The sequence below is a fragment of the Geotrypetes seraphini genome, chromosome 18, assembly GCF_902459505.1.
Source record: "Geotrypetes seraphini chromosome 18, aGeoSer1.1, whole genome shotgun sequence".
Lineage (NCBI taxonomy): Eukaryota > Metazoa > Chordata > Amphibia > Gymnophiona > Dermophiidae > Geotrypetes > Geotrypetes seraphini.
Window position 1 is genome coordinate 36,055,211 of NC_047101.1, and position 21,919 is coordinate 36,077,129.

Below are 21,919 nucleotides of genomic sequence, written 5' to 3' on the forward strand. Positions count from 1 at the left end.
CTCTAATTCTCCCATTTTGTTTCTCAGACTTCTAGCATTCGTATACATACATTTGAATTCCCTTTGTGTTACCTTCTTGGACTTTCTAAGCTTAGCAGTCTCTACTGTTTCTTTCACGGTATCCTTTTCTGCTCCTGCATTGTCTTCCTTATTTGCTTTGTAGTCGTCCCCTCCCGTGTCTGAGTAGTTGTCAGTAGTTCCTTCTTCAGGGCATCCTGTCACCCGGGTCATCGACTGGTGGTCGACTGTCGGCTTTCCCCTGTCCTTTAGTTTAAAGCCTTCTCGATGGCCCTCTTCATGTTGCCTGCCAATACTCTTGCTCCTTCTTTGTTGAGGTATAGTCCGTCCTTTCTGCAGTACTTGCTATTTCCCCAGAACGCCATCCAGTTGCGCACTAAGTCATTCCATGCCCAAACTCTGCCCCTAATCATACCCGTATTTTGGGTGTGGGCAGGCACTGCTAGGTGCCGTGGCGTAGGCACCATGATGATTTCTGCGTGAAAATTAATGTTTTAATTGCCTTTTAATGGTATTTTCAATTATTAAAGCAATTTAAAAAAATTAAGTTCTGCAGAGAAACCAGCTAGGTGCTATTTATAGATTCAACCTTTTTTGCATATGTTTTATGTGTGAAGAAATGTGCTTTAAATATTCTTATCTTTTATGTTTTATCAAGAATATATAATAACAGATGTATGTAGCGCTGTACAGAGTCACAAAGGAGACAGTCCTTGCTTGAGTGAGCTTACAATCTAAACAATCAAGACAGACAAACAGGATGCCAGGGTAGGGGATACATTTAGAAGGAATGGCTAAACTGCTGGCTAAGGTGGTGAGCAGAGGGCAGAAGGGAGTAAAATATTGTATTGCATATAAGTTGATTTTTATTACTTTCAAGGTTTTGAAAACAGATGAGCACCCGTATCTTACACGTTTGCTCACTCCATACGTGGCTGCTAGAAACTTGAGATCCATAAACAAGCAGTTGCTTATACAAAGAATGTACATGAACATGTTCGAGATACAATTTTCTCTGTAACTGGTCCATGATATTGGAATGCAATCCCCTTGGCAATTAAATCAATAATATCAGCAGATAAGTTTAAGGAAAATTTAAAGACCTATCTCTTTTTGGATATTTATTCACAGGTGGCGCTATTGGCATCTGTGAAAACAAACAAAATATTTTTTTTGTATTTCTTCCTTGAACCTTATATATTTAGTTATGTAAGGATTGCTTTGAATATTGTATACATCTGGTCAGTTTGGGCACCTCTGTGGCACTTAGACCCTTCTAAAACAGGTCTAGGTTCAAACGCATAAGTTCCATCCAGGATGTCTTGCAAAATATTTGATTACTAGTCGTTAAGCCCGTTACATTAACGGGTGCTAGAATTTATGTCTGTCTGTATTTTTCTTTCTGTCTCTTTCCTCCCTCCATTTCCCTGTGTAGCGCTGTCTCTGCTTTCTTCCTCAGTCTGCACTCTCAAGCTGTAACATTACTGCTTAGCTTTTTCTCCCTGCAAGCATCTCTGCTCTCTTTCTCATCCCCAGTCTCTTTGCTATTTTTCTCTTCTTGCAGGGGTCTCTGCTCTCCTTTCTCTATATGTTCCTGATTCCTGCAAACTTCTGTTTTCTCTGTATGCTCTTGTTCCTGTGTTTCCCTGTAGGTGTCTTTTCCCTTTTTTTTATTTTTTTTATATTCCTTCTTCATGTATGGTTGATTTATTAAAAGTTTTTTTATTTTTCCTATTTGTTGCATGCCTGTCTCCTTGGCCGCTGTATGTTTCTAATTTTTTGCTTTGTGTGTTTGTTTGTGTTTTTTTGCTGATTGTCTACTTGGTCGCTGTATGTAAGTATGTCTGTCTCCTTGGCTGCTGTATGTCTGTTTGTCATTTTTTTTTCCTGTGTCTCTCTCTCCTTGTCCTCTGTGTTTTGTTATTTTTTTCAATCTGTCTCTTTAGCCCCCTGTCCTTCTGTGAGTGTCTGTGTCACTCTCTCTCCTTGTCCTCTGTGTTTTGTTATTTTTTCAATCTGTGTCTTTAGCCCCCCTGTCCTTCTGTGACTGTCTGTGTGTCTCTCTCTACTTGTGCACTGTTGTTTGTTTGTTTTTTTCAATCTCTCTTTAGCTCCTGATCCCCTCTCACTGACCCTTGACGACTGCATGTAATTCCGGTTAGGTTTCCATGGCAACCCTGCTCGCGGGTCTGTGAGTGTAGGGCCGTTTTGTCGGGTCTGGCGGCGCCGGGTTGGGAAGAGTCCTGGCTCCTTTTTTGGTTTGGGCCCGTGCAGAGGGGCTCAACAGCGCACAACCACCTTTCCTTCCCTCCCTCCATCAGGTGCTGTGCAGCTCCACCAATGTTAAAAGCAGCCGCGTCGAAATCGGAGCCCTGCCACTGCCGTAGCACTTTCCCCTCTGCCTTGGTCCCGCCCCTTCTCTGACATATGGGACCGCGGCAGAGGGAACGTGTTACGGTGGCGGCAGGGCTCCAATTTCAAAGCAGCTGCTTTTAACATAGGCAGAGCTGAACTGTACCTGATGGAGGAAGGGAAGGAACGGTGGGGCAAATTTGGTCAACGGCAGGAATTGTTTGGCGGACCAAGCACCGTGAAACCGTGAGGAAGGCCGCCGCAGCCTCGCAGCTAGGTAGGGGGACAACAATGGCGCTTATGCTCAAGCCCCCGCCGCAGCTCCTCTCTCGATCCTGGTGCGGTTCGAGAGAGGATTCGTGGCGGCGGCTTGAGCATAAGCGCGATTGTTGTCCAAGTTGCCGAGTTTGGTGACGTAAACCTGCGCATGCGCACTAAAAAAAACCCGACGGGATCAGGGAACACGTTTTTTTTAGTGCGCATGCGCGTCCTACCATTTTATTATATTAGATTGCTGCAAGACATCCATGTCTAACCCACCCTTGAGACTGTCTAATGCCCCCAGTATCACGCCTCCACCATGCCCATCTCGTGCTCTGAACATACAGAGGCTGGAACATCTGGCTAGACATACAGAAAAATTATTTCAATTATCGGCCCTTGGACGTCCTGGCGATTAGGACGTCCAAGTGCTGATGTAGGATGCTTTTTGGATGTTTGTTTTTTTTAATTATGAGCCTTTATAAGTCTAGATCAGGGCTGCTCAAGTCTGGTCCTTGAGATCTACTGGCAGGCCAGGTTTTCAGGATATCCACAATGAATATGCATGAGAAAGATTTGCATATCATGAAGGCAGTGCAGGCAAAGCTCTCTTATGCATATTCATTGTGGAGGTCCTGAAAACCTGGCCTGCCAGTAGATCTGGAGGACCGGACTTGGGCAGCCCTGGTCTAGATGGCTGATGCTAATGTACTGTTTGAAGGTAGGAGAGGTCTTACAACAATTTTTGCTTATTGTTTTAGATTTTTTATCTCTAGCCATGGCCTGAATAAAGATACCCCTCATTTAGGCTTTACCTTCCTCCCAGATCCTACAAGTTGTTACTTCACATTATTAAAATGCATATATTTCCAGCATATAATCAATCCCTTATAAGTTGCTGCTTTTAGAAGACCAGGAGTTTCTGTTCCCAGCTCATTATCCTCTCCAGCATTTTTCATTGGGCAGTTGATAGAATGAGATATTATAGAGCTAACATCAACCCCCAACAGAAGGTGAGATCTCTGTAGTGCCACTTCCTGGGTCAATACTGCCTTTTTCTTTGCATGATGTACTCTCAATGCTTCTCTTATTGTAGCCGGAGGATCCTTGATGAACCATAAAAGATTTAGCATGTTTCAATATAATATATAGAAATTAAACAAAATATAAATTTTATGGAATCCACCCGAACCCTAAAGGACATAAGGTGATACCTTTATTAGTTAGTCCAATAAAAAAAAAAATTTACCTTATTTCCTTTATGTTTTGTTTATGTTTATTGGAAGCATCTATACCACTTCTAATGACTGGGGAGTCAATTCAGAGTGGTTTGCATGAGCTTCAGTAAAGGTGTTACAATTCATAAGCTTGTTTTCTATAAATATAAATATATTTATCTATTTATTTTTATAGGCATTTATATACTACCTATCAAGGTTATCTAGGCGGTTTACAATCAGGTACTGAAGCATTTTCCCCTTTCTGTCCCGGTGGACTCACAATCTATCTAACATACCTGGGGCAATGAGGGATTGAGTGACTTGCTCAGGGTCACAAGGAGCAGTATATATAGATTATAACCATTAAAAGTGGACTAAAATGGCTACCATACCTTTTTACTCAAGATGAAAGATACCACTTACTGTACAGCCGCATGAAAAGGCAAATGAGCAGACTTATAGAAAAAGAAAACAAACAGAAGAGTCACCTTTACTTTCTGACAATCTGCAAGAAGAAGAATATCATTCCCAAAGGATTCAAGATCAAAAATCCTATGTCCAACATTTATAATTCTGACTATGAAGAAAAACTCTGTAAACACACTAATCAGAAACTGAGAAATTAACTTATACCTCAACTCTACGAGAAGTAAATGATAAAAACCCAGAGAGAAGAAATCATAAAGAATATATAGGAGCTAAATTCCTAACTCATGAGCCAACTACAGAAGGACCTGCAAAAACTCCAAGCAAAGAAACAATACATTGTTATTCACAAAAAAAAGACAAAAAGCTGATTTCTCTCCTGCAGAATCACACAGAGAACAGCATCTCATATTGAAGGATGGGTGATACAACACCTGATAGAACAGACCCAAAGAACTTGGATACATTTTCCAATCCACCTGAGCAATATTAGAATCAGAATTCAAATTGACAAGGTGATCAAGGTTAGAAGTCAGCAGATTCCCCACAGGCAAACTGCCACTGACCACAGGGATGGAAGTGCAAATCAAATGGGAATAGTAAAACTCTCTACCAATTATCACAGCAGGAAATCTCTGTACTGTCTAAAGGACTCTCACTCTGTTCTGCTAGCAAACTGGATGAAATTCTGCTAGTCCATGTCACAGTCGTCAGTTACAGAACTGGGTTATAGAAACATAGAAACATAGAAATAGACGGCAGATAAGGGCCACGGCCCATCTAGCCTGCCCACCGCAATGACCCTTCCCCACCTAACTCAGTGAATAGATCCCACGTGTCTATCCCATTTGGCCTTAAAATCAGACACGCTGCTGGCCTCAGTGACCTGAAGTGGAAGATTGTTCCAGCGGTCAACCACTCTTTCAGTGAAAAATAATTTCCTGGTGTCACTGTGCAGTTTCCCTCCCCTGATTTTCCACGGGTGCCCTCTGGTTGCCGTGGGACCCTTGAGAAGGAAGATATCTTCTTCCACTTCGATGCGACCCGTGAGATTCTTGAACGTCTCGATCATGTCTCCCCTCTCTCTGCATTCCTCGAGTGAGTAGAGCTGTAACTTATCCAGCCTTTCCTCGTACGGGAGATCCTTGAGACCCGCGATCATCCGGGTGGCCATTCTCTGGACCGACTCTAGTCTCAGCACATCTTTTTGGTAATGCGGCCTCCAAAATTGCACACAGTACTCCAGGTGTGGTCTCACCATGGATCTATACAATGGCATAATGACTTCAGGCTTACGGCTGACGAAACTCCTGCGTATGCAACCTATGATTTGCCTTGCTTTGGAGGAAGCTTGCTCCACTTGATTGGCAGCCTTGGTAGATTCTTCCTGCTGCGATAAATATTGCGGCTGCATTTGCGGCCGCCAGTCCCCTCATCCTCCCCCTGAATGATTGAAGCAGGAGGGAGCCCAACCCCTCCTGCCCGAAGACCGCCCACCCCACCCCCAGCAGGAGGGTGCCCAATCCCTACTGCTGGACCTCCTCAACGAAACCTCCCACCCCTCCCTGAAGATTGCCGCTAGGAGGGTGCTTAATCCTTCCTGCCAGATCCTCCCAATGAAACCCCTCACGTCCCACCCGCTGAATAAAACCAGCAGAAGGGTGCCCAATCCCTCTTGCTGGACCCCCCCATGAAACTACCCACCCCTCCCCGAAGATCGCGGCAGGAGGGAGCCCAACCCCTCCTGCAATCTTTGTGGGGGTGGCAGTCTTCGGGCAGCAGGGGTTGGGCTCCCTCCTGCCGCGATATTCATGGAAGGGTGTGCAGTCTTTGGGCAGGAGGGGTTGGGATCCCTCCTGTACAATCATTCGGGAGGGAGGGGGTGACTGGCGGCCGCAGCCACTGCTGCTATAATTATTGCAGCAGGTAGATCCCTTACCATGATAAGTGTAGTGGCCGCATATGGCCACTAAGGTTCACCTAAGGCTAAGCCTAGCCTTAGGCAAGCTCAGGCGGGCTTGCGGGCCTCCCTAGGCTCTCAGAGGCACCTTCAATATAGGCGGCCTGCCTGGGGAGCATTATAAAAAAAACGTGCATCCCAATTGGCTGTTTAGACAACTGTAGGACGCCTATAGCTACCTACAGTCAGGATGCAGTTTATAGAATCTGTGCCAAAATGTATAGCCCTTGACAGAGACTATGTTGTTTTACTTGGAAGTAAGGAAGAAGTAGGGAATTACAGGCCAGTAAGTCTGACTTCTGTGGTAAGCAAATTAATGGAGAAACTTTTAAAATAGAGAATGGTGAAGTTTCTGGTCTCTGGTGGATTACAGGACCAGAGGCAACATGGATTATCTAGAGGTAGGTTTTGTCAAACAAATCTGACCAATTTCTTTGACTGGGTAACCAAATAATTGGATAAACGGAGAGTGCTAGATTTGGTATATGTAGATTTTAGCAAAACCTTTGATAGTGTTTCACACAGGCGTCGAATAAATAAATTGAGTGGACTCAGTATGGACCCCAGAATGACAGACTGGGTCAGGAACTGGTTGAATGGAAGGCGACAGAGGGTAATGGTCAATGGAGAGTGTTCTGAGGAAAATGATGTTACCAGTGGTGTGCCTCAAGGTTTGGTTCTTGGGCCTGTAATTTTTAACATTTTTGTAAGCAGTATTGCTGAAGGGCTGTCTAAAAAGATTTGTCTCTTTGTGGGTGATACCAAAATCTGCAATAAAGTAGATGCCCCAGATGGTGTTTATAACATGAGGAAGAACCTAGCAAGGCTTGAAATATGGTCTGAAATTTGGCAACTAAGATTTAGGGCTCCTTTTACTAAGGTGCGGCAAATACTAACACCAGCTCTATGGAGGCGTTAGTGTGTAGCGCGTGTGGCAATGTAGCGCACGCTAAGCGCGCGCTAAAACCGCTAGTGCACCTTCGTAAAAGGAGCCCTTAATGTAAGAAATGCAAGGGCAATCATTTGGGATGCAAAAACCTGAGGGAACAGTACAGTTTAGGGGGTGAAGAACTTTTGTGTACGAAAGAGGAGCAGGACTTGGGTGTGATAGTATGTGATGAATTTAAGGTAGCAAAATAGGTTGAAAGGTGACACTGAAAGCTAGCAGGATGCTATGGTGCATAAGAAGAGGTATGGCCAATAGGAAAAAGGAGGTATTGATGCCCCTGCATAAGACTCCGGTGAGACCTCATTTAGAATACTGTGTACAATTCTGGAGATCACACTTTCAAAAAGATATAAACAGGATGGATTCAGTCCAGAGAAAAGCAACTAAAATGATTGAGATGTAAGGATCTTAAAATATATACTTTGAGGAAAGGGGGGAGATGGGAGTTATGATAGAGACGTTTAAATACCTATGTGGCATAAATACACATGCGGCGATTCTCTTTCGATTGAAAGGAAACTCCAGAGTGATAGGGCATAGAATGAAGTTAAGAGGTGATGAGGAGTAATCTAAGGAAATACTTTTTTTTGGAAAGGGTGGAAGATGCATGGAATAGTCTCCCAGTAGAAGTAGTGGAGACAGTCTGTGTCTGAATTTGAGAAAGAATGGAACAGGCATGTAGTATCTCTTAGAGAGAGGAGGACATAGTGGATGCTACGGCTAGGCATACTGGATAGGCCATTTGGCCTTTATCTGCTATCATGCAAAAAAAAAAAAAAATCAAATTCAAAATTGACGACTCCTCAAAAAAAGTCAACTTTCTAGACACCACAGTTTCCATCAACAATGGCTATATATAAACAACTGTATACAGGAAACCTACAGATAGATGCAGCTACCTCACCCATATCTGCTCTGATCCAACACTTCAAAACCCTGCCTGAATCTTTGAAACATAAAGGATAAACCCCAAAATAATCTCCAAGAATATTGCCTCCTCCCTTAAAATACCAAGAGAAACATAGAAACATGATGGCAGATAAAGACCAAATGGCTCATCCAGTCTGCCCATCCACAGTAACCATTATCTCATCCTCTCTCTAAGTGATCCCACATGCCTATCCCAAGCTTTCTTGAATTCAGACACAGTCTCTGTCTCCACGACCTCTTCTGGGAGACTGTTCTACATAATTACCCCCCTTTCTGTAAAAAAGTATTTCTTTACATTACTCCTGAGCCTATCACCTCTTAACTTCATCCTATGCCCTCTCATTGCAGAGCTTCCTTTCAAATGAAAGAGACTTGACTCATGCACATTTAAGCCACATAGGTATTTAAATGTCTCTATCATATCTCTCCTCTATGCCTTTCCTCCAAAGTATACATATTGAGATCTTTAAGTCTGTCCCCATATGCCTTAAGATGAGGACCACACACCATTTTAGTAGCCTTCCTCCTATTCTGTTATATCTTTTTGAAGGTGTGGTCTCTAGAATTGTATACAATAATCTAAATGAGGTCTCACCAATATTATACATGGGCATCAATACCTCAATTTTCCTACTGGCCATACCTCTCCCTATACACCCAAGCATCCTTCTAGCTTTTGCCGTCATCTTTTCAACCTGTTTGGCCACACCCAAGTCCCGTTTTTCTGTCGTGCACATAAGTTCTTCACCCCCTAAACTGTACCGTTCCCTTGGGTTTTTACAGCTAAAATGCATGACTTATTTCAGTACAAAGACAAGAAAACCACAGAGAAAATCCCCCTAGTAGTGACTTACAATCTAGAGCTGGAAAAACAGACAAATTATATAAAATCTACAGCCACTACTCCAGGATGATGGTCTTCCAACAGCTACTAATTTGAAACAAAAACTTGTGAAAAACAAACTGAACACAAACTCACATAGAAAAAAGCAGCACACTTCCCTGCAATATAACAAGTTATAAACCATAGAACTCCACAGTTACTCACATTGTAAAAACATTCAGCAAAGGTAAGTGGCATAGCGAGGATTAGAGGCGCCCGCGTCAGTGGAGCCCCTTCCCTGCCTCCATCTCACTGCTTCTTCCTTAATCCCACCTGCTGCATGCGCCCCCCCCCCCCCGCTCCTTACCTGATTCCGCCTGCCATACACGCACCCTCTCCCCTTCCTTTGTACCGCTAGTTGAAGTTGTTGTTTGCGGCGGTCAACAAAGTGCTCCTCACGACCCCATCAGCTCTCCCTCTGATGCCACTTCCTATGTGCAGAACCCAGAAGTGGCTTTAGTGGGAGAGCTGACGGGGTTGCGAAGAGCACGTTGTTGACTGCCACCAACAACTTTAACTACAGGTATGGAGGGCACGCATGTGGAGGAGAGGAATGGGAAGAGGTGGGAGGGGCGGAGAGGAGGAGGGGTGCTCGGGCCCCACCAACATGGTGCCCAGGGTGCACCGCCCCCCTCTTACTATTCCACTGAGCAAAGGGGATCCTTCACATGCTCATCTTCTAATGTGGTATATATCATTCAATGCAAAAATGAGCTTTAACATAGAAAAATGTAAGGTCATGCATATAGGGAAAAGGAACCCGAGGTACAGCTACAAAATGGGGGGAACATTGCTGGGGGAGAGTAATCTTGAAAAAGACTTGGGCGTGCTAGTGGATACAACCATGAAATCATCAGCGCAATGTGCAGCGGCCTCGAAGAAAGCTAACAGAATGCTGGGCATCATTAAGAAGGGAATTACAACCAGGACGAAGGAAGTCATCATGCCACTATATCGTGCAATGGTGCGCCCACATCTAGAGTACTGCGTCCAATATTGGTCGCCATACCTCAAGAAAGACATGGCGATACTTGAGAAGGTCCAGAGAAGAGCTGCGAAAATGACAAATGGTATGGAGGACTGTTCATACGCTGACAGGCTGGACAAGCTGGGGCTCTTCTCCCTGGAAAAGAGGAGGCTTAGGGGGGACATGATAGAAACTTTCAAGATCATGAAGGGCATGGAGAAGGTAGACAAGGATAGATTCTTCAAACTATGGGCCATCCTGGAGGCTCCTTGCCACTGTAGCATGTGGATCCCCCGCTGCTGCATTCTGATGAGGATGGCTGCTGGAGGAAGATTCTCGGGCCTCACTTCTCTTCATGCCCTGCGGAGGCTGGCTGTAAGCAGCAACATGCAGGAACTCCTGGAGAGATCTCTCGGTCTGGTGAGACTCCTATCAGCTTCCTGAAGGGGCTGGCGGCTAGCGACAGCATGCAGGACTTCCGGGAGAGATTTCTCGACCGGGCAAGTTGCAGTCGGGGGGGTTGACTGAGCCAGGATGTCCTGGAGGCTCCTCACTGGATTCGTCTGTGGATCCCCCGCTGCTACGCTCCGATGAGGATGGCTGCTGGAGGAAGATTCTCGGGCCTCACTTCTCTTCATGAAGTCTCTCAGTGCCCTCTTCCTTAGCTTGCGTGCACGTGGTGACATGTGCGCACAATGCAAGCCACACGGAAACCTCGAGCACCGGATCCAATCAGTGGGCGCACAATTCATGAGGATCCAGTGTGTTCATCCTCCTCCTGCATCCCAGTTGTTTCTTTAGATGATTCAGGCATCTTCAAGTTGAGTAGAAAAGTTGTAATGGAGAGCTGTAGAAAAAATCCGACCGATGGGAACGGGCGGAAACTAAAGACTGGGGATTAGGGGGAAGCAGGGGGAAATGGGTAGGGCTTGAGCACTACCAAAAATGTATTATCAGGCTGTACACTCATTGCTTTGCCCTAAAAGGCACCTGTGGAAATAGAGTTCCAGAGCAGCTCCTGGCTTCACAGCCTTGGCTCTGTATAAATCTTTAATTGAAGGTGTTGATTTCCCCTTTATTATCCTCTGTATATCCTCTGTATTATTACCCTGTATATACCATCATATACAGTGACTTTTGAATGCATTGAAGTTTTTTCAAATATAAAAGTTTATTGAACCAAAATCAAGCAATATTCTGTGGAGCAGTGATCAAGGTTTTTTTATAAAACAACTATGACTGGAAGGTGAACTCTTCACCCAAGGGAGGTTTTCAAGCCTTCCTTACAGAGTTCCATATCTCTGAGGAATTTTATAACATCATTTTGATCACTCTCCATGAATTTTGTCATATAATGGAGGTCAGTTGCACAATTTGATATCATAGCCTTTATTATCCTCGGCATAATCAGAAGCAGAGGGTTAATCTGGAAAGAGGGTATAGAAAATGTATTTACGTTGGTGATATACAAGCCTCCTTCACAGTCAAAAGAAATGGACAAAGATTTAATTGAAGATGTTCACAAGATAGCTAGGCAAGGGGAAGAACTTCTGATAGGTGATTTTAACATGCTGGACATTGATTGGGCTAACCCTGCTGCAGGGTCATCTAGAAGCAATGAGATCTTAGATTCTTTATAAGAAGAATTGTTCCGGCAATTAGTAATGGAACTCACATGGGATAGAACTAAGAACATAAGAACATAAGCAGTGCCTCTGCCGGGTCAGACCACAGGTCCATCCTGCCCAGCAGTCCGCTCCCGCGGCGGCCCAAACAGGTCAGACCTGTCTGAATCATCAGAAGGGGCTCCCTTGCCACCTTGGTTTCCCATTTAAGTCCTGCCTTCCTATCGAAGAACTAGCCCTCCGGTCTTACACATGCACGACCTGGTTGGTTTATACTCATTACCTGGTTAACTTCCTATACTTGTGTTACATCCCAGCTCCTCCCTCAGTATCCCACGATCCCTTTATCCCTCAGAAATCCGTCCAATCCCTGTTTGAATCCCTGTACCGAACTCTGCCTGATCACTTCCTCCGGTAGCTCATTCCAAGTGTCCACGACCCTTTGTGTGAAAAAAAATTTCCTTGCATTTGTTTTGAACCTGTCTCCCTTCAGTTTCTCCGAATGCCCCCTCGTACTTGTTGTCCCCTTCAGTCTGAAGAATCTGTCCCTATCCACCCTCTCTATGCCCCTCATGGACTTGGTGCTTACAAACGAGGAAAGTATTTTTGAGGTTACGTTGGGAGATCATTTGGCATCTAGTGATCACCAAATGGTGAGGTTCAATATTAACATATGGAACTAAATGACTTACTCAAGTTTGAATGTTCTAGACTTTAAAAGAACTAACTTTGTCAAGATGGGAGAAGAGTTAGTTTGATGGGAACAGCTGAACAAAAAAAGAACAGCAGTGGGTGAAACTGAAAGGAGCTATTGTAAAGGCAACAAACCTTTATGTTAGGAAAGTACATGGTAAAAGGAAAAGAAGGTCGCTTTGATTCTTAAATGTAATATCTGAAAAGGTAAGAGAAATAAGGTTAGCCTTCATACATTGCAAGACGTTGCAGAAAGGGGAAGATAGGCAAAAATATGTGAAAAGGCTAAGAGATGCAAGAAAAGCTGTCAGAAAAGCAAAGATTCAAACAGAAGAAAAGATAGCAGATATGGTAAAATTGGGGGACAAAACATTTTTTAGATATGTAAGTGATAGGAAGAAGTATCAAAATGCCATTGTGAGGCTCAAAAAGTGAAGGGGACAAATATACAGAAACTGATGATAAGACTGACTTGCTTAGCAATTATTTCTGTTCTGTATTCACAGATGGAAGACCGAGAGTAGGACTGCAGAAAATTAATGCAAATGGGAATGGATGTGAGGTAGACCATGAGAGATTCTCAGAAGACTGTGTTTTTGAGGAGCTAGCTAAATTAAAAATAGACAAAGCAATGGTACATCCGATAGTACTCAAGTAACTCAGGGAGGTTTTAGAGGCTCCATTGTCTCATCTTTTTAATGTTTCTTTAGAGTCTGATGTGGACACGGAGGACTGGAGCAGGGCAAATGTGGTCCCTCTGCACAAGAGTTTAAGGAGGAAGTTGGGAATTATAGGTTTGTTAGCCTGACCTCAGTAGTGAGTAAACTAATGGAGACGCTTCTAAAGCGGAGGATGGTAAGATTTCTAGAATCAAATGGACTGCAGGAACCGAAGCGGCATGGTTTTACAAATCTGATCACGTAATTGGATATGGGAAGGATGCTAGATGTGGTATACTGTTTGTCTGTCTTGCCTGTTTAGATTGTAAGCTCTTTCGAGAAGGTACTGCTTTCTTACTCTTTGTGACTCTGTACAGCACTGCGTGCATCTGACAGTGCTATTGAAATAATTAATAGTAGTACTTGGACTTTAGCAAAGCCTTTGACATGGCACCATATAAGCGACACTGGGTACCTTCAGTATGGGCCCTAAACTGGATTAGAAGCTGGTTAAGTGGAATGAGACAAAGTTTAGTGGTAAATGAATTTTGCTTGGAGGAAAAGGATTTTGTTAGTGGAGTGCCGCGGGGATCTGTCCTTGGGCTTCATTCCTACCCACCCCTAGCTCATTTCTTTACTTATAGACTTAATTTATAGTCAATTATTCGAGTTAGGACAACATGAGAATTCTTTATTACATATTATGATTGTATTTTATTGCCTGCTAAAAATCAAACACTAAATAAAGCATACAATATATAATCATATGGCTCTCTATACTAGTCTAATATATTCCTAGTACTGTACCTTAATAGGGTTTAATTAATCAGCTCAATAATAAAACGCAGACAGTAGTCCAGCAATAAGAGGGGTACTATCCAGTCTGTTCCCTTGCTAGAGTAGCAGACTTGGAGGCGCTGAAGGACACAGAGAAGTACATAGAGGATACCTACAGTGATGTTGTAGAGAAGTCCTACCTCCAGTCTGGCACCCTCTGGGCTGCATTGGAGGAGAGAGGCATCCTAAAAGGAGAGCATCACCCTGGTGAAAAATCCAGTAGCCAGGACCTGTCCACCAGAGGATGTTTCTTGGAGCTTCTGCTCAGGAGGGAAGGATTAGGACAGATATTGTAGTTGGTTATTTGATTATTTGAAAAATATAGGATTTTGGAAATTATTTTGGCTTTTTTCCTTCACCTAAGTTTTCTCTGTGATTATTAGTACATATATACAACTATAGTATATACAGTAAATGCCATTATGTACACATAGAATTTTGCTTCAATTCTTAAATGAATTTAGAATCCAAATTATCATGTTTTCAATTAAGAAACAATCCCTATCTCCTTCCCCCCCAAAATATACAGACAACAGTTACTGTAAAAGGGCCAAAATACCTTAATGTATATAGTACTTTGCCATCATTCCAGATTCGAAGCATCCGATTGGGCGTAGTGATCCAATGGGCATCAGCCTTTTTGGAATTTCGGAAAAAGGTATCGGGGATCCAGATTTTACCAACCATATTGCTATTCAATCGGAGTACTTTCATAGTGCTGTTAAATTTTAAACGTCTGTCATACCAGGTTTGAGCAAAAAAAATGTCAATGGTATATTCCTGTTAAATCAAACACAGAAACATGAAATATGCCATAAAGCTATATCATTTAATTTATTATTTTTCATTTATTTTCTTTGTACATTCCTCTTGTTAATAAGAATCTACACAATGAGGCAACTAACTGATAAGAAAAATTACATATTGGGAACAATGTTAAGGACTGTTAATTGTATTACGGTAAGTCAGGCGCCAGCGGTGGCACTTAGGCAGTAGGGACTCATATATTAAAACTGCACTAATCGGTTATGACCGGATTCTGTAACCGGAGCTGTTGTCAGTGGCCACCTTAAAAGCGGCTGCAGATCCCGTGTCAATCACGCAACACCACTGGGTTACAGACTTAACCCTCCAGCAAAGGTAGACATCAGAAATATAGGCCAGGGTTTTCCAGGCCTCCATTTCTGGCATGGCGCCTGCCTTTGATGTGAATCGTGCCTCCATAGGCACATTAGGCCGCCTAATGACACTTCCGGCGTTAGCCATGCCTACAGTGGTGTTAGGCAGCCTAAAAGTTTCTATGGAGGTGATTCTGGCGCCAGTTTTTTAGGCACCAGTAGACACCTTGAAACTCAGTTAAAAACATTTAAACAGCATTTTTTTTACTGAGCTTGGCGCATGCCAGCACCTAAAAAATCGGTGCCAGTTAGAAAATCCAGGCCTTAGTGTGTGGCAATGTCCACACACTGACAGATTAGAACAGACCCAGACCCACCTATCAATTAGCATAGCCACACCCACTTCCTGCTCTCAAACACTCCCCCGGCACTAATTAATTAAGTAAATGTTATTTTTTAGCATGTGGGCACAAGAACAAGGGGACACTCGGAGAAATTGAAAGGGGACAGGTTTAGAACCAATGCTAGGAAATTCTTTTTCACTCAGAGGGTGGTGGGCACCTGGAATTCGCTTCCGGAGGTTGTGATAGGACAGAGTACATTACGGGGGTTCAAAGAAGGATTGGATAAATTCCTGAAGGATACAGGGATTGAGAGATATAGGTAGAGATAGGATTATGAAAGGGTATAGATAGATGGACAAAGGGGATTGAGGGGTTTTAGACAAAGGATCGCCTTACAGGTCATGGACCTGATGGGCTGCAGCGGGAGCAGATTGCTGGGCGCGATGGACCTCTGGTCTGACTCAGCAGAGGCAGCTTCTTATATTCTTATGCTCACATCTCCAAATTACTGCAGGATGCCTCAGAGTGAGACACTTTTTACTGCGGTAATTACATCAGTGTTTACCGTAGCTTTGTACAAGGGCCTCTTAGGATGTATGTTTGGCACTGCTATCTATATACAGTGGGTAGTAACACTAGGGTCACCAGAAAAAGGAGGACAGATTGAGACATCCGGGTTTTATCCCATTGCATTCAGTGGAAGTAAAACCAAGATGCCTCTATCTGTCCTCCCTACTTCCATTGCTTTCAGTAGAAGTAAAACCAAGATGTCTCAAACCATCCTCCTTTTTCTGGAGTCATATGATAACCCTAAATAGCACTGAAAATACGTGAACTCTCAGGCCTCGAGCATGCGCACATGTTCAAGGCCCAGCACAGGAGGTAGATCTTCGGGCACCGGCACCAACGCACAGGACATGCTGGTGCCGGTGCCGGTGCGGAGGCTACACTAAAGTAAGAAGAGGGTTCGGGTGGGTTGGGGGACCTCAGGTCGTGGCGGGGGGGGGGGGGCCCTATGGCGGCGGGGTGGGGGGGGGCCAGATCACAGGGGGGAGGGTGCCGGTTCGTGGGGGGGCCTTCGGGCGGAGCAATGCTGGTTCTTGTGGGGGGGAGCAGCGCTGCTGGCCTTGGGGGGGGGGGGAACCTATCAAAGCGAGTTTCCATTATTTCCTATGGGGAAAGTCGCTTTGATTTAGAGCATTTTGGATTACGAGCATACTCCTGGAACAGATTATGCTCGTAATCCAAGGTACCACTGTATTTAATTTAGGGCTGCTGTTCAGGAAAACCAGACTAAAGAGCCCTTTTTCTAAGCTACGATAAATACTAACGAAAGCTCACTGCAAGTTAAAACTCACTACTATGGGGCACACACAGGCATCCAGCAGTAGTTTTTGCATATGTGCCTGCTACCTATGAGCATACTATAAAATAAAATTTTTATTTAATTAATTTTTATATACCCCCTTTTTATAAAGTCACGCAGCCAAGTCCGTGCAGCAAATGCCACAAACACCTAGAGTTATGTGCCTAGACTGGTGCACCTGGGTGCCTTTTTTTTTTTTTTTTAACAGGCTGTGCTAGAGATTTGTAGTATGAGCCAACGAGGTAAATGCTGTGACACTCATAGGAAATCTATGAGCGTTGGAGCATTTACCGCATCGGCCCGTACTAAAAACCTCTAGCACAGCTTGATAAAAGGAGCCGTTAATTTTTCAATTAGACTTAAGCAGCGCTGATAATTGAAACACCATTAAAAAATGATTTAAAAAAATTATCTGGTAAGTGCCTAAAACTTTAAGGTAGGTGTCTATTTATGAGGGACCTACAAGTAAGTAGGCGTGGCTAGGGTAGATTCTGGGTAGCTTTTGGGCATGGTTTGACTTAGGCACACTCATTTAGGCCAAAAAAACCCTGGCTTAAATGGTAATGTACCAAAGTTTCAGCACCTATTGGCGCCTGCCGCTAGGCATGAGTCTATAAACTGCACCTAGTGGATGATTTGCAATTGTGCTCAATGGTGCCTATGCGTTAGAATTTTTAGAATTAGGGCCTATGAATCTGATAATCAAAAGATTTCTAACTTTGACAGTTACTTTGAAACTTTACTAGTGCTGAATACATACATTTATACTCAAATGGATCAATATTCATAGCGATTTAACCAGCCTTAATTGAGATGTCTTGGGGAAATCCACTTCTTATTCCTAGGATAAGCAGTATAAAATCTGTTTTACTCCTTTGGATTTTGCTAGATACTTGGGACCTGGGTTGAACTGAACTAGGTTACTGGATTTGATGGACCCTGGTCTGTCCATGTATAGCAATTTGTATGTTCTTATGTGAGCCAAGTATAGGACAATCAAACCATTGTGATATCACATAAGAATAGCCTTACTGGGTTAGACCAACAGTCAATCAAACCCAGTAGCCCATTCTCACAGTGGCCAATTCAGGTACTAGTACTGGCATAAACCCAAGGAGTAGCAACATTCCATACTACCGATCCAGGGCAAGCAGTGGCTTTCCCCATATCTTTCACAATAACAGACTATGGACTTTTCCTCCAGGAAATTTTCCAAACCCTTCTTAAAACCAACTATGCTATCCCCTCTTACCATAACCTCTGGCAATGTGTTCCAGAGCTTAACTATTCTCTGAGTGAAAAAAATATTTTCATCTATTGGTTTTAAAAATATTTCCCTGTAACTTCATTAAGTGTCCCCTAGTCTTTGTAATTTTTGACGGAGGAAAAAATTGATTCACTTGTACCCATTCCACTCCACTCAGGATTTTGCAGAGTTCAATCATATCTCCCTTCAGCCATCTCTTTTTCAAGCTGAAGAGCCCTAACTTCTTTAGTCTTTCTTCAAATGAGAAGAGTTCCATCCCCTTTATCATCTTGGTTGCTCTTCTTTGAACCTTTCCTAGTGTAGCTATATCTTTCTGGAGATAGGGAGACCAGAATTGAACGCAATACTCCAGGTGATGTCACACCATGGAGTGATACAGAGGCATTATAACATTCTTAGTCTTGTTAACCATCCCTTTTTTAATAATTCCTAGCATCTTGTTTGTTTATTTTTTTTACAGTTTAGTGTCATCTGCAATTTCCAGATCATTTATAAATAAGTTATATAGCACAGGTCCCAGTACAGATCCCTGTGGCACTCCACTGTTTACTCTCATCCATTGAGAAAAATGATCATTTAACCTTACCCTCTGTTTTCAATCTGATAACCAATTCCTAATCCACAACTGAACTTTGCCACCTATTCCATGACTCTTTAATTTTCTCAGGAGCCTCTTATGGAGGAGGTTCAAAGAAGATTAGTGAGAGTGCTCAGAAAATGGCTACTATAGTTGCCAAACGTAATATAACCATGTGGTATTAGCTATAAATACAAGCAATAGGAGTAGAATACCACTCTATCAGACCCTACACCTCAGTATACTCACACTATTATTATCTATTTTTTATAATCTATTTTTTATAATTTTTATAGATTTTTGTACTTATCCAACTAAATAGCCTCAGAAATGGAGCCTACGCATAGCGACACAGTCATCAACTGAGAAAATCTGCGTAGTATACATGCTCCTGCTCCAATCATTGGCCTCTGAAAAAATAAACAAACATTAGCACAAACATTAGCACAAACCATTTTATCTCATTTTAGCCATTTTATCTCTGTTTGAAAAGCGTTGACTGAGTATACGTATGTGAGTATTGAATTATTTAAAAGTTTTATAGGAATTTTTTGAGGTTTTGAATGAGTTTGTGCTAATGTTTGTTTATTTTTTCAGTTAGGATGTGTGTGTGAATGTTCCGATGGCCCTGACGCAGCGGTTGTATAATATACCCGCGAAACGCTGGCCGCGTTGGTGAACGGAATGTTTTGAGAATTTTATTGCTTAAACTTCGACAATGAAGAACACTCAACTACCAAGATAAGTTGCTTGGTCGAGTTTTTCAAATTTGGACTTTACACACAGTAGTTTGATATGGAGTACCCAATTTAATGCCATTAAGTCTATAGCACTTTAGAGTGTGGGGTTACTCTATTAAGTTTTAGTAAATTCAGCAAGTATATAAGATGTTTGATAACATTAGATTTAGAGGCCAATGATTGGAGCAGGAGCATGTATACTACGCAGATTTTCTCAGTTGATGACTGTGTCGCTATGAGTAGGCTCCATTTCTGAGGCTATTTAGTTGGATAAGTACAAAAATCTATAAAAATTATAAAAAATAGATTATAAAAAATAGATAATAATAGTGTGAGTATACTGAGGTGTAGGGTCTGATAGAGTGGTATTCTACTCCTATTGCTTGTACTATAGTTGCCATACATGTTCTTTTTCAACACAATGAAGCAGCACCATTTCCAGTCATCGCACTTCTCTTGTATGTCCAGCAGTAAGCGAGAGATACAGCTTGGAAAATCCCCTCTGGTAACGAAGAACTATCGTACCCCAGAGATCCCGGTTTCACCGAAATACGACTTCTTCAGGGGTAAAATTTCATGGTGCACTAGTGGAAACTCCTTGCCATTTCCCAATAACCGTTTCAGGATTGAGTGATTGGAAGTATTTTATTAAGACAACTGAGCACTTCTTTGTTTTTATAAAATAGCATCAAAATAACCTTTTTGGTCTCTCACCTAGGAAATCTGCTATCAAATTACCCTCCAAATGTACAGTATATCCAAATTTGAGTTATACCCACCATGTTAATGGCGTTCACAGGACCGATGCTATTTACATACATGTCTGTGTGAATTACTGTTGGTTTGACTGTAAACAAAACAATAAGATTTATTATTGTAATTTAAAAAGAACATCTTAGAACACGAGGGTCTTTTACTAATGCTTAGCACACAATAAGCAGAAAACGCCACGTTACTCATAACATCGACTAAAGTGCGATACGAGGGACTAGAGCAGCTGCTTTTTGTGTGGCAGGTGTTAAAATGCGGAACACATTGACGGGGCAAGTACACCAATGTGCTGACGGAGTCAAATTTAAAAAATATTGAAAATGCAGCTATTTGTATCTGCTTTCAGGTAAGGAAAGATTTTTATTTGTACAGGCAAGAAGTGGGCGAGAAATGTCATGATAACTCAGCTTTTTATAATGTTAATTTCATGCTATCTATGTTTTATATGGAAACCATCTAGATATAGAGGGTATAGAAATTTTAAAAATAAATAAATATTTATGACAAAGGAATAAAATGGGCCATGAGGCAGATAGCACATACTAAGTGTTAGTGAAAGACCAGTCTGTTTTTTAATACTAATAACAAAGATGGGATGATTTATTTATCTTTCTGGCAATCATTACATAATAATAAATAAATATATAATGCCCTCATTAAATTTAAATCATTTATTTATTAAACATTATTTATTTAAAATTTCACAATATAAATAATACACATAACATCAATTAGTTATTTTATTAAATTTTAACATAAATCTTATGTATAGGGACAAGCCTCAGATTATAGAGTAAATCTCCCCATACTGGGGTTTCTTCAAGAGAAAGAAAACCACTATTCTCTTACTCTTAAGCAGAATAGTGGTTCTCTTTCTCTTGAAGAAACCCCAGTATGGGGAAATTTACTCCATAATCTGAGGCTTGTCCCTGTACATAAAACTTATGCCATTATTAATTTTACCAGTTGTCAGAATATTTCTCTTCTCTACATTAAGATGCTGGTTCATTTTGAGACCATGTAACTTGATTTTGATAATCAGATGTTATAGATCATTTTCATTTTCAGTTAATAATACCAAGTAATAAATGGTGCAGTCCTTTTTAGCTTTTTTACAAGACATTCAAAACTGGGTTTGAACCTTTTTCTCAGTACATGTTATAAGATCAGAAGGCAGTATATGTCCAAAATCAGTTCAGATTACAGAGAAGAATTTCACTTATACATAAAATTATTCAATAAAGACAATTTGAAAAGTAAAAATTCAAATTAAAAAAATGCAGATGCTTGAGTTATTGTGAATTGAGAGCTTGACTACTGCTAGGTTAGTATGTGTAAAGACAAGAAAGAGATTTTTGCAGAATTGTCACACCCTGTCTCCTCAGAGAAGGAATGAAGCACTTAGGGGGGAATTCATCAATGGGTTATTTTACCATAAGTTGTACTATTTTAGCACAAGGTTTCATTGGATAAAATGGAACCCTGTGCTAAAATAGCACGATTTGTTGTAAAATTACCCATCTTAACAGTAGCATGCTTTGATAAATTCCCCCTTAATGTTTTTTGAGTTTAGCTATATGGAAGGCTTTGAGGAGTAGGTTTGATTTAAAGAGATGCCGCGGGTCGCGGCAGTTCGGGTAGAAGAGTGATGGCATCGCGGTAGGGGAGATGAGGCATCTCTCCTGCCGCGATGGTTAGGTTGCCGGGCCGCTGAACTGATGGCGCCAGCGGCCATCAGCTCAGCGGCCCGTTTTTCGGCACTTAGACCTGGTTTTATTTCGTCTAAGTGAAAAAGGTCTAAGTGCCGACTAAACTGTATTGGTTATACCTGTTGTATGGCTAGGTGTAGGTCGGCCCACCTCCCGCCCACTGCCCGCCCTTTCCCCTCCTCTAAACACACCTCTTTTCTCTCTGTGCGTTTAGAGGCAGGGGAAAGGCCTAAGTTGGTTTTAGATA

The 21,919-nt window shown here is 42.3% G+C and overlaps 1 protein-coding gene across 3 annotated transcripts in view; it reads right to left on the reverse strand.

The window, feature by feature from the left end:
* The window catches only part of GABRG2 (gamma-aminobutyric acid type A receptor subunit gamma2), a 224,204-nt gene that overhangs the window by 49,892 nt on the left and 152,393 nt on the right, over window positions 1-21,919 (reverse strand). For all 3 annotated transcript variants that reach the window (XM_033927639.1, XM_033927641.1, XM_033927640.1), the window contains exons 3-4: window positions 19,972-20,039; window positions 14,340-14,560 (exon numbers count right to left, since the gene is read on the reverse strand). In XM_033927639.1, coding sequence (XP_033783530.1) covers window positions 14,340-14,560; window positions 19,972-20,039 — 289 coding nt within the window. The remainder of the gene's footprint in view (window positions 1-14,339; window positions 14,561-19,971; window positions 20,040-21,919) is intronic.